Here is a 13,351-nt window from a genome sequence, read left to right on the forward strand (position 1 = left end):
CAGCATCCAGGCAGGAATGAGGGAGTAGCACCAGTCAGGGAATAATGTCCACTGGCCTGTGGAGTAAAGCCATGCTGGGTAGGAAAGGAAGAAAGGATAGATGTGGATGTGGCCAAAAAGCACCAGGTGTCTCCAGGACAGAGAACTGTCTTTATCCTTCTTTTTAAAAAAAAGACACAAAAAAAATAGACAAAGCCACAGAGCACAGCAGGGACTGCAGCACAGCTCTGCATACATGAGGGTAACAGCAGTTTCTCAGGGCAGCGCCGGTGCACAGCGCCGGGCTCAGAAAGGGCTTGGGCTGGGAGGAGTTGGCAGTGGGATGGCAGGAATGGCCTTCCTTCTCTTCTCCTTTCTCCTTCTCCTTCTCCTTCTCCTTCTCCTTCTCCTTCTCCTTCTCCTTCTCCTTCTCCTTCTCCTTCTCCTTCTCCTTCTCCTTCTCCTTCTCCTTCTCCTTCTCCTTCTCCTTCTCCTTCTCCTTCTCCTTCTCCTTCTCCTTCTCCTTCTCCTTCTCCTTCTCCTCCTTCTCCTTCTCCTCCTTCTCCTTCTCCTCCTTCTCCTTCTCCTTCTCCTCCTTCTCCTTCTCCTTCTCCTCCTTCTCCTTCTCTTCTCCTTTCTCCTTCTCCTCCTTCTCCTTCTCCTTCTCCTTCTCCTTCTCCTTCTCCTTCTCCTTCTCCTTCTCCTCCTTCTCCTTCTCTTCTCCTTTCTCCTTCTCCTCCTTCTCCTTCTCCTTCTCCTTCTCCTTCTCCTTCTCCTTCTCCTTCTCCTTCTCCTTCTCCTTCTCCTTCTCCTTCTCCTTCTCCTTCTCCTTCTCCTTCTCCTTCTCCTTCTCCTTCTCCTTCTCCTTCTCCTTCTCCTTCTCCTTCTCCTTCTCCTTCTCCTTCTCCTTCTCCTTCTCCTTCTCCTTCTCCTTCTCCTTCTCCTTCTCCTTCTCCTTCTCCTTCTCCTCCTTCTCCTTCTCCTTCTCCTTCTCCTTCTCCTTCTCCTTCTCCTTCTCCTTCTCCTTCTCCTTCTCCTTCTCCTTCTCCTTCTCCTTCTCCTTCTCCTTCTCCTTCTCCTCCTTCACCTCGTCCTTCTCCTCCTCCTCCTTCTTCTCTTTCCCCTTCCCCCTCTCTCCATCTCCCATTCACCCCTTCCCTTCTCATCCTTCTCTCTTTCTCATCCTTCTCTACTCCTTCTCCTCTCCTCTCAAGAAATGCCTCTGTTAAGTCTCACACTGCTCTTCCCGTGCCTCATAGGAAATAAATCCGCTGGCAAGAACTGTAAGTGATCCCATGTTACAAAGCAGAGAGCTCAGGGCACCACAGAATAGGAATCAGCAGCTTTAAGCAGTACATCCATCTCTTGTTTCTCTCACACAGATGTTAAACCACAATGAAGTGTTCCATTCCCAGAGACAGCCACAAAGGTTTTTGAACATATGTTCCTAAAAGACAGTACCTTATACAGAGGTTCCCAAATCTCGAGTGTCTTCCTGGTACCCTCCAGCTACACATGCTGGGAAGCAAACGGGGCAGCACATGAAGCTCTGCTGAACTGGGTGATGGAGATGCACCAAATGCACTGCAAGCCTCACTCCACTCCAGTCTCCAGCTCTGCTTATAAATGCACTAATAAATCTCCCACACATTTCCTCCCTGGCTGTCTCCCCTGAATGTTTGATTGCTGTGGCAAAGGCTCCTTGGGCTTTGGCTGTTTCAGAGAATGGCTGGAGCCAGGAAGCACAGATGTCCAGGGACAAACTCTGGAAGTTTTCAGAATGGGAGCAGGGCTGTGTGAGGATGCTGCAAGATAAGCATCTCTCCAGCAAAGCACTTTTCTAGGTTTTTCTGCTGAAAGTTGTGTTTGTTCCCTTACGTTGATCTTTCCTCTGATAACAGCTGGCTACTAGCACCAGGTTAGACCTTAGATGTTTTGAACAAATATGCTCCCGTTGGGTGCTATCTCAGTGCAAAGTGGACCTCCACCCCAAGACCTGCTGTGACAGGGCTCAGGCAGAGATTCTGCGGGTGGTCTGCTGAACAGTATTTCACCCCATACAAGGGCCCACTGGGATCCTCACCAAAATAACTAACACAAAGCAAAACAAGCAGTGGCCTGGGAATCCTCCCCGCAGGACTCTTCCCTCCTCCCTTTCCAATTTTTTATGGAGTTATTCCCTCATTACTCTTCTCTCTCTATTCCAGGTACTGCTATGTGTAGAGTAGAATAGAAGATGCTACTCCTGGGTTAGTCTGAAGTGTGAAGTGCTTAGCAGCAGGCAGAAACAGGCCAGTTCTGGTGTGTAATCCTGTCCTGAAACCTTCTGCTGCTTCACCCTTCCAAGGTGAATATTTACCATTTCTTCTTATTCTCCACCATGGTCAAGATTGGCCAAAATATGGCTTAAGATCAACAAAAATACAGCTCCATAATTTGAAGGCATGAAAGATCTGGGGCCATTTTATTCTGCCTGTGGGAGGACGCAAGTTGGGAGGATCATGAAACCTTTTTGCATGCCTGGCTGAGACCCATCTTACAGCAGAAAAACAAGATGCTGGGAGACACTATCACCTCCCATCTGTGGACTGCCCTGGAGATGTCCTCCTGCCATCCCTCTGAGGGCTACGGTCAGTACCTGGCAGATCTCAGCTGGAAGATTGTAGTACACGGTCCTTAGCGTTAGGAAGTTTAGCCATTACTATTATATTTTTGAAATCCCTTTTTTTCAAAAAGAGAGTTAACCATACCAGACCTCCAGGCACCATCCTGATGCATATCTAAGTCATACAATTCAGTGCTCATCTACAGCAAATCCTGAAGATTTTAAACAACTCTAACCTAATATCTCTGCATCATAGAAACAGAGAAAAAAATGGCTTCATCGAGTCTTTTGACCTTTTGCAGCAAATAGATGTCTTTTATTGAAAATATTGCACACATACATTACACTCAATGCAAAGCAATGGCTGGAACATTAGACTTGGCAAGATGGTCAGACTCAATGACATCAAAAAGAGATGCAAAAGCAGCACTGTTTCCATTGCTGTAGATGTGTGTGGCACTTTAGAAACATATATGCAGATGAAGGCTGAGCCTTTTTTTAAAAAGGACTGAGAGTGCTGTGGGCCCACTTAACAGGACTTAATCTTCAGAAAATCCTCTGTGCTCAGCCTCTGGAGCTGAGCTCCATCTTGTGGGATGTTTCCAGTTGGACAACTAATGACTGGGATATACAGAGTGGCTTCAAACTCTTGGCCCAAGCCCTGTCCTGCTGAGCTTGCTGCCCAAGTTAGCTGTGCTGTAGCACGCGGTGAGGGAACGATGATCCCTTTCAAGGGAGTCTGAGTGAAGCTTACACGCTATTATCTGGCGACTAGAGTTTGCATAACATGAGTTGCACAGGTTCCTTGATCCACCCCATCACATGACTTGAAAAGAGAAAAGTCATGCTGCCCATTTTTCCTTAATCGTCTCCCTCTAACTGGGGCTTCCATCTGTATATATTGCTGGCATTAATGCTTGGGGAGTTTGCAGGCTGCTGGAAGGGATGAAAGCATCATGCTAGGATGAAACATGGAAGATCACAGCTCTGGGTTGAGGGACAGCTGAGTGGATCTGAAGTTCTTTCATCTGGCAGTGACCTGCGTGGATGGAGCACTAAGAAACCAGCCCACTAGCATGTTCTGGCAGAATGGGTGGAGAAAGCTACCAGTCAGATTCACAGTTCCTTCGCAGTGCCCTGAACAAAGCCTCACGGATTTGGCTGGATTTTATGCTGTAGATAATGGGGTTGAGAGCAGGAGGAATTATAAGGTAGGTGTAGGCCACCAAAGTGTTAACCAGAGGAGGAACATTCTTTCCAAAACGATGGATCATGGACAGTCCGATCATTGGGATGAAGAACACGAGAACAGCACAGATGTGGGAGACACATGTATTCAAAGCCTTGAGACACTCCTCCTTGTTTGCAAGGCTGATAACAGTTTTAATGATCAGGATGTAGGACAGCACAATGAAGATGAAGTCCATCCCCACCGTTGATAAGAGAATAATCATACCGTAGAAGACATTGACTTTTATATCTGCACATGCTAGCTTCATTATATCAGGATGGAAGCAAAAAGAATGAGAAAGCTCAGTCTTCCCGCAATAGGTTAGTCTCTTGAGCAAGAAGGGTATGGGAAGGAGGGAGACCATACCTCTCAATATAATTGCCAGACCTATTTTTATGACAGTCGTCTTGGTCAGTATGGATGAGTGTCTCAGTGGATGGGAGATGGCAATGAAGCGGTCAAATGCCATTGCCAGGAGCACAGAGGATTCAATGAAGGACAGTATGTGGATGAAATACATCTGAGTGAGGCAAGCATCAAAGCCAATCCTTCGCATATTAAACCAAAAAACGCCCAGAGTAGTGGGCAGTGTACATAGAACCAAGCCCAGGTCAGTGACTGCCAGCATGGAGAGGAAGTAGTACATTGGTTCATGAAGACTTTGGGTCTTCTTTATGATGAATAGGATCATGCAGTTTCCCAAGAGAGCAATAAGGTACAGTGCACAGAAAGGGATGGAGATCCAGTGGTGAAGGGCTTCCAGGCCTGGGATGCCCATCATGAGGAAAGCTGAAGGCTGATAGAAGGAGCCATTGAATTCCCACGTGGTATGTGAGTCATGCTCCATCCCAGCTCAGCTCTCACATGACCTATACCTAAAACAAATCAACAAGAGAAACTCCACGTAGTTGGACTCTCTACCGAATATAGAAGTGGGTAATGACAAGAGCCACATCCCTCCACCTCCCCGCCAACCTATGCAGATGTCCCCATGATGTTTAGGGCACTGTTCTAATTACGATAGTGTCACATGTGACTACACTCTTGTTCATCTATTAAACTATGAAATGAAGGAAAAAGGATAGACAGTTTTTCTTAAAAAAAAAGAAAAAAGGGTAAAAATATTTTTTTTTCTCAAAATGAAGGTGAAAACATTCCTGGTGAGTGCTACTGTTTCACGGTTCCCCCCAAATTCCAAGGGTTGAAATGCTCAATTGAGTGAGCAAATGCTTTTTGTGCAGTCAACCCAACCGAGACTGAGCTGCTAAGAAGCTGGCTTCTTTTTGGTGCTATCTGGAGATCAAAGGACATGAAAATGGTGAAAGCTTAACTCTGACTTCTTAGTTAAGAAATCAACATTGGAAACAAATGCAAAATATAACAGAGAATTGGACATGGAGATGCTACTGCTCTCAGCTCAGAATATGGCCACAAGGGTAAGGTGGATTTTCAGCAGCTCTCACATCCAAGCTGTTGTTCATTTCATAATCTACCTTACTATCAGGTGAAGGGAAATAAATGAGCAAAACCTCACTTGTGTGGTCCCCGTGACTTTATTAATAACAGACAAATGCAAGCCAAAGCACAAGACGTTTCAGGTTGAGAAGCACTGGGGAGGCACCCACGGGAAGTCTCTGGGTGCGAATCAGAGGGGAGGGGCACAGGGGATACAGTGGGGTTTTTACACAGGGATCAAGTGCATGAGGTGAGTGAGGCCTTTACAGAAACCTGGCCGATGTCTACTCTAGTGAGGTCAGCAGAACGCCACTGAGATGGATGGGAGCTGGAGAAATGCCCTGGGGTAAGAGAGCAAAGAAAGAGGCTTGTTCAGCCCGGAGAAGAGGCAGCTTTGCAGGGACCCAACAGCAGCCTGCCCCTACCTACAAGGAGGTTATCAAGAAGGCTGAGCCAGGCTCTCCACAGCAGTGCATGGCAGGAGGAAGAGAGATAACAGGTATAAGTTGAAACAAGGGAGGATTAGACTGGATATAATGAGCAATGTTTTCCCGTGAGGAGCACCAAGCATTGGAGCAGGTTGTCTGGAGAAGCTGTGCATCTCCAACCTTAGAAGTTTTCAAGACCCAACTGGATAAAGCCATGAGCGGCCTTGTCTGACCCCATAGCTGGCCCTGTTTTGAGCAGGATGTTGGACTAGAGATCTTCTGAGGTCTCTAACCATAGGTTAGAGGAGCAGATCTAACCATAGGTTTCAGTCCTCTTGGAGGATTCAGCCTCCTCAGCATAATCCAGGTTCCTACAGTGTCCATGACAATGCACCCTGGCAGAGATGCTGGAGGGGCTGATGGGGTCCCCGAGCCCCCTCTGTGCCTTCTGTGACAGAAAGACTGGAGTGGATGGAGGAAAGCAGTGAATGTGCAAAACAAGAGCTAATTAAAGGAAAAGAAATATTTGTGGTTTCAGTCTTAATGTACTTTCTGTAAGATACAAAACAAACAGGTCAAAGAGTGTCTGAATCGTGAGCACGAGGATTTACCATAACACGGGTTATTTCTGAATAAACACACCTATCTTCCATGATGTATTTATTAAGTTCCTAATATGATTTTGCTCCATTAGACTCTCAGCCTGCCTGAGAGTCTAATGTGGCAATAAATCCCAAAACTTAGCAAGGATAAACATCTTCCTGCTCCAGGGCAAAAGCAACATGTAACTGATGGGAGCTGGGAAAGACCCAAAGTAATTTTATTTCCTCCAGGCAGGACCACTTTATCTTCACTGAGAAGTCACACGTCGGTATCAGGAATCGCCTTGGCTGGTGTCAGTTGCTGAAGGGACAAGTCACAGCCCTTCTTTGGGAGACCTTTGTGGGGGAACGAGATGGCTCAGGCGTGGGTGGGCAGCCAGCGTCTTCCCTACTGCATCGACAGCGGTCAGCGTTGGCAAAAGCAAACTGTCCAGAGGTACCTCTGGTCCTAAGTAGAAGCTTGGAGCTCCCCAAGAGGTAAGAGAGGGCCCTTTCTGACAATCCAACATCTGAGCAGTGAGCATTAACCTGCAGACTCCTGCATTTCACTCGCACCTGGAGGCTGGGTTAAAAAAAATGAGAAAAACCCAAGTGCGTGCATGCCTGTTTGTCTGTCTAGCTGTGTCCCTAGACAAACAGCAGCATCTGGCAGATATCCAGAACTCTCAAAGATATTGAGATTCAAGAGGCTTCCAGGAACTTGGAGGTGGATAAAGAGGAGAGACTGCTGGAGCACAGTGGGCAAGAAAGGGTTGGTGAGGTCTCACTGGGGTCTGTAAGGGATGCTCCTCCTGCAAGGGAACCTCCATGCAGACCTGAATTTGTTGGACACCAGCAACTCCTATCACACTGCACAAAATTATTTAGAAATGGGCTTTACTAGCTCTGCTTCTCTCTGAACTACTCTGGTTCGTTATGTGCTCTTACACAGTACAGATACTGATCCCACTCCAAGCAGTTTTCTTCCCCTCCATGTTTTATGTGCAGGTGTGTGTGTATATATATGTGTATCTATAAACAGTATATTTAAAAATATATAAAATACATAGAATATATAAAATATATAAACAAGCATGCATGCTTATTTATGTTTATGTACATTTATATGTGTATATATAACATATAGCACACATATATAAGTTACACCTCCTAGCTGACTATCGTGGGACAGCAATTACACCTCATGGACGACATGGTGCTGTCCCTCCTTCTCCAGCCCTCAAAAGCCACCTCCTGGTTTCTTGCCAGTCTCTGACTTCGATTTTCACCAATAACTTAAGCAAACTACTGGTGCTTTAAGAGTTCTTTTCAGCGTAGGGCAAGAGCAGGGCCCTGGGAGCTGGGCCTGGGGAAGGATGAGACCAAGAGATCTGCTTTTTTCCCCAAGAGGAGAACTGGCCGTTTTCACAATTACATCGCTGCCAAATCAAGCATCCAGCGAGGGCTCAGCCGCTCCATGAGGGGAGGAGGATTAGCAAAGGGGACTCTGGGGACGCAGCACCCACAGAGGCGAATTTTTGTTGACTACCCAGGCGAGGACAGGAACGTGCCGTTCCCGCCAGCTGAGCCAGGCCACCAAATAGTGGCAGAACAGGCTGACTCTTGCACAAAGCCCACAGCACAGCAACAGTCAGCACCACGATGGCCGGACCTTCCCCGGCTGTACCACAGTGCCACCACCGCCTGAAATTACAGCCGCCCGCTTCATCCCGTACACCCAACCCAGCGGGTGCTGTGGCGCGGCGTGAACCTCCCAAGCCGTGCTTCGGGGGCGCACGGCCCCACCCGCGGGGGGGGTCCAGCCCCATAAACCACAGCCGCCGCTCTAGGAGAAGAGGAGTGCGATGACGGAGAGGCTGCCGGTCGCCCGGGCTACTTACCGAGCGCGGCGGCGGGGGCCCAGGGGCTTTACGACCTGCGCAGGCAGCACGACCCCGTTGCGAGGCAGAGGAAGAGCGTGCATCCGCGTCCCGGCGTCGGGAGGGCAGCGCTTATAAGGCGCCCCGAGGACTGACCCTGTCCAATCACCCGGGAGCCGCGGGGAGCCCAAGCTCCCCATGCGTAAACAGCATGAGGCGTACCAGTGAACACAGTGTGTGAAGTAAATGATCTTTACCGCTTATGATGCTCTCCCAGCAGGCATGATTTTCTCCTGATAGTTTATTGGGCGACATGTTTATAGCTCCCGGTGATTTATGGCTGGCAATGCTGCAGCATGCTGTCAATGCGCATGGTTTTTATTGTGAGAATGGATCTGTAATGCAAATAATAATAAATTTTGCAAGAAGAGTGTTTGCAGCATCTCTCTGAGGGAATAGCAGAGGTGAAGTTCTAGCTGTCCCCCAGTGACCAGCGAGACATGAAATGTTTAATTAAAACCATGATATATTGCACAATAAAAACAAACTAAATATTTCGAAGCCAAACACAGACACATTAGCGGATATCCTCTCAAATGGCCCAGAAGCCTGTTGTATCTAGATGTCTTTGTGGTAACGAGTTTGTCTTTGCCACCTCAGCTGTGACATGGAAATTGCTGTTAACCCCTATGTCTGTGGCTGCCCAGCCAAGAGACAGGAGAGCTGATGGGTTTGCCCATTCTTGTAGGAGGTGTCTGTAGTAAATGCAGCCGCTGGACCTACGAGATATTTCTGCAGCCATAAACCAGGCTGTGCTGGGGTGCTGCCCACAGTGGACACCAGTAAATCGTTATCACGGTCCCTGGCACGGTGCTGACTGGAGCCAAGAGGCGCTTCAGCAGCTCCCAGGCAGGGGTGCAGGGGTCTGCACGGTGTCGCTGCCTCGTTTTAGAGGTTAAAGGGTTTGTTGGCATGGCCCTGGTCTACCTGGTGCTGGCTGGCCCCAGTGCCAAAGAACAAGCCAATTTACAAGCATTAATTTTAGGTAAAACAGCTACCTGCTCCTACCTGCTTGTTAAACCTCACGGCCAGGCTCATGGCTGAATACACTGAGCCTTCATGATACTCGTCCCAACAGTCCTGGCAGAGGTTTGCTGTCTGTAGATGTGCCTGATGTGAAAAAAACAGAGGAAGAAGAACTATTGAAGCTAGCAAATGTCCTGGAGCAAGTGTGCTCAGAGGAATAGACTAGAATAGACTAGAATAGACTAGAATAGACTAGAATAGACTAGAATAGACTGGAATGGAATGGAATGGAATGGAATGGAATGGAATAGAATAGAATAGAATAGAATAGAATAGAATAGAATAGAATAGAATAGAATAGAATAGAATAGAATAGAATAGAATAGAATAGAATAGAATAGAATAGAATAGAATAGAATAGAATAGAATAGAATAGAATAGAATAGAATAGAATAGAATAGAATAGAATAGAATAGAATAGAATAGAATAGAATAGAATAGAATAGAATAGAATAGAATAGAATAGAATAGAATAGAAAGAATATTCAGTTGGAAGGCACCTAAAACAATTATCTAGTTTAACAGCCTGACTACTTCAGGGAAACTCCGGTAGAAGTGGAGATTATCAGAAAAGGACTCTTCAGCCTTGAGAAGAGGCAATAAAGCAATATGGGAGAGGACTATAAGATAATGAATGGGGAGGAGAGGATACATACGGAATGATTATTCACCTTTTCTTGCACAATACGAAATAGGAGGGGGAGGACACATCCTAAAAATATCAAGCAGAAGATTTAAAACAAATAAAAGAAGTATTTTTTAAAAGAGCTTATAATTAAATTATGATACTCATCGGTGCTGGATGTTGTGGGAACCCAAAGTACATATATAAGTTCAAAAAAGTATTAGAAAGATCCATAGGTGAGAGATTAATTGATTTCTATTAAACATGATGGCTGAGGTGCTGCCTCCTGTTCAGGAAGCCTCTAAATTAACTGATAGTTGCTTGGACATGTGCCAGGGGAAGGATAAACTGTGATTTACTTCTCTAGATGGCCATTAATAACCATTCTTCAAGGCAAGATGGAGGGACCTTTAGTTTGATCTAGTAGAATAGTTCTTAGGGTCTTCAGAGCAAACAAGCTTTTGCCAGAGAACAGTGTCTTCACATCGGAAGTGAAAGTTGCATCACAGTTGGCCATGGTGAGCACAAAACTCAACGGTGGTGTGATGGGTTTAGAGTGGCTGAGGTGCCACCGTGCAGAGGGCAAGCAGGAGATGACCTTGAAGGCAGCGGGGAGAGGAAAGTGTCCTGCAGCAAAGCAAAGAGATGCTGCAGAGATGGGAATAACCAGAGTGTGGGGCTAAGGCACAGTTACCTGTCCCTGTGTTCCCTATCATGCATGTGCTGAATGATAACCGGTTTCTAGCAGGAATGTTGTGCTCAAGGGTCCTCTCAAGACCAGCGTGCCGAGCAGCCTGGTTGTATGCCTGGCACAGAGAGAGGGGATGCAGAGGCTCTGCTGGGACAAGGGAATGGCTTGGAAATTAAAATATCTGCTCAGGGTTATCCAGAAGACTCGTGGCTGAATGCGAAAAAGGGCTCAGCCTTCCAACAGCCACAATAAAATGACCGACGCTGGTCTTGCTCGAATCACCCCCCATACCTACTGTATAGTGTAAGACAATTTCATCTTGTACCAGCCATGCTCGAAATCTTCTGATGACCTCTGATTTGTGTCTCAAGGCTCACCCACATGCACCGAGCTTCCTGCAGCGATGTTCCCACCAAGTCATTCTTGATGGTTTTCTGCTTAATCCCTTTTCCCAGAAGCATAGGTATTGCATCTGTATAGGGAAGAGTGTGAGTATCTATTAATCTATTTTCCCATCTTAAAAAAAAAAAAAAACAACACTTTCCCAGAACAGCTAAGGAGGAACACAGCCACCACTTGGAACACATCAGTCTGCTGGAAATGTTTATAATTTGAGCATAAGCCAATCCTAATCATATTTACTGTACAGGCCAGAGTTCAGTGTGTAAGTACTGATAAGAGTGTGAGAAGGGATGGTGAAGACAGAAGGAAAGGGCGGGGGGACTTGGTCCTCCCATGTAAAAACAGGGTCTTTACAAGACCCTGTTCAAAACGAGCATGCTCACAACATTTAGGAAGGTAATGCTCCTTGAAGATATGTAAATAAAAATAGGAGAGTTTAGGAAGATCCAGGAGAAGAGGAGCACCATCGCGACTTGAAATCATCACTTCGTCACCAATTCTGGTTTCCTTCTTTTCTCCTAATGAGGGATTCCACCATCTGTGTGTCCATGCACAGGTCTGAACTGAAAGGTGGAACTCAAAGGAGGCTGCTCTCGAGGTTTCACCTCCCACCAGCCCAGTCATGTCCCTCAGAGTTGCTTCAGACTTTGCAGATCTGGGGCAGGGGAGAAAGGCAGGCATGTCCCCCATCCTCCTCTGCTTCAAAAAGTTTCAGAAATGCAAAGGCTGTTTGATCACATGCAGTTTTCTTTTGGCTGCAGCGGCTGTGTTGAACTGGACAAAAATATCCCAGCTGCCTGGGAGAGATTGCAGCCCAGAAGGGATGTCTTCTCCTTGGCAGGCCATCCTTCCCACTTGCTACCAAAGGAGCAGCTGACTGCATTGGCACCAGCAACTCTGACGTCACCAGCAGTGACGCAACGGTTTTCCCAGTCAACCATCTACTGAGCCTTCAAAAATAGCACTGAGGAAAAGAGCTCAGCAGAACCTGGACATGGACCAGCTGCTCTGATGACAGATTTCCCAAAGGACCATGTAACACTGGAGCTGGGCAGCTCTCCTGCTTTGGGATCTCCCTTGGCCCTTAGCATTAAGGGGAATTCCTCTCCTGCTGAGCTCCAGGGATGAGCTTGTAGCACCAGCTGACGCCCCAGGGGAGGTGTGATGGGTTGGACACCTAAGATCCAGCAGCTCCTTGCATACAGAAGGCTTTACTGGTCCCTGGGGGGTGGGTGGGTGTTGAGAGCTGTCACTGAAGATGGTGGAACTGGTGGGGTTGGGACTACAGTCCTGGCCTGAAAAGTGTGTGTAGATGCTGGAAGAAGCATGACATGCGGCCAGGCTTTGATTGCGGCGAGAAGTCAGAGAAGCATAGAATGGTAGATTGATTTAGGTTGGAAAAGACCCTTAAGATCATTGAGTCCGGCCGTTAATGTAACACTGCCAAGTCCACCACTAAACCAAGTCCCTAAGTCCTGGGGATGGATGGAGAAGGGAGGCTGGAGAAGGGAGGTTTCAGTCAGGCTCCAGTTTGGGGTTGCAGTGAGTGCGTGAGAGACTTACATGGGGCAGGACTCAGGTCAGGGGCAGCTGTACATGTGCACAGAAAAGGAGAGGATAGGCAAGTCCCCTGGATCAGGGTTTGGGCCTGGAAACAGACCTGCTGCAGACACCTCTGCCACAGCCACCACTCCTACCCTGGAAGATTAAATAGGTCTGAAAGGGGACAGGAGGTCCCTCCTTCTGCCCATGCCCTTGCTGTTGTGCCTGGTGTCAACAGCAGGTCTCCTGCACCTCAAGTTTGAGGTATCCGATCCGGCTGCAAGACTCTTTGTAGTTTGACCTGTGAAAGTCAGGATCAAGAGGTGGTGAAGCCCACATGTGACCCCGTTCATGTATTCCTGTGCAGGGCGTCTGGGCAACTTCTAAAACTGCAGAAACCCTCCCTGGCTCTGGTCCTGTGCTGACTGCCCTGCCAGGAAAGCACCATTGCAGTAGTTGTGGGGTAAAACCCTCACAAACGCTCCCAGGTTCTGTTGTACAGCTGCATTTCTGTATTTAGTGTTCACCACACTGTTGCTCATACATTTTTTCAAGTGGTTGCTAATAGAAATCAGTCTTCTGCCAGAGCACCAGAGTCTACAGCTTTATTATCCATCCTAAAGCTGGTCCACTTTAACTTCACCACTTTACGAGTGACAGGGTGACCTCAACTCAGGGCTCAGAAGAAATTATAGAGGCAGATGCGGCTCCAGCATGGTCTGCTGCAGGGAGCAGAGCAGTTAAACCTGTACGGAGCACATTTAAGCCTGTACAACTGCAGCTGGTCCAGAGGCCAAGCCACCTGGGCTGTTTCAGCAGAAAAATAGTGTCTTTAATTGAAATCAT

At 47.3% G+C, this 13,351-nt stretch overlaps 2 protein-coding genes across 2 annotated transcripts in view; one reads left to right on the plus strand and one right to left on the minus strand.

Moving 5' to 3' along the window:
* LOC116963254 (olfactory receptor 51E2-like) overlaps nt 1-13,351 on the plus strand; it is a 49,839-nt gene that overhangs the window by 20,086 nt on the left and 16,402 nt on the right. The window lies entirely within an intron of this gene.
* On the minus strand, nt 3,032-4,673 carry LOC104369435 (olfactory receptor 51G2). The gene has a single exon (XM_009976941.3). The coding sequence runs from the start codon at nt 4,660-4,662 to the stop codon at nt 3,688-3,690; it is 975 nt and encodes a 324-aa protein (XP_009975243.3). The 5' UTR covers nt 4,663-4,673; the 3' UTR covers nt 3,032-3,687.

The sequence above is a fragment of the Tyto alba genome, unplaced genomic scaffold, assembly GCF_018691265.1.
Source record: "Tyto alba isolate M040663 unplaced genomic scaffold, T.alba_DEE_v4.0 Super-Scaffold_2, whole genome shotgun sequence".
Classification (NCBI taxonomy): Eukaryota; Metazoa; Chordata; class Aves; order Strigiformes; family Tytonidae; genus Tyto; species Tyto alba.

Coding starts and splice junctions, on each gene's coding strand:
- LOC104369435 (XM_009976941.3), bottom strand. CDS start 4,662: ATGGAGCATGACTCACATACCACGTGGGAATTCAATGGCTCCTTCTAT.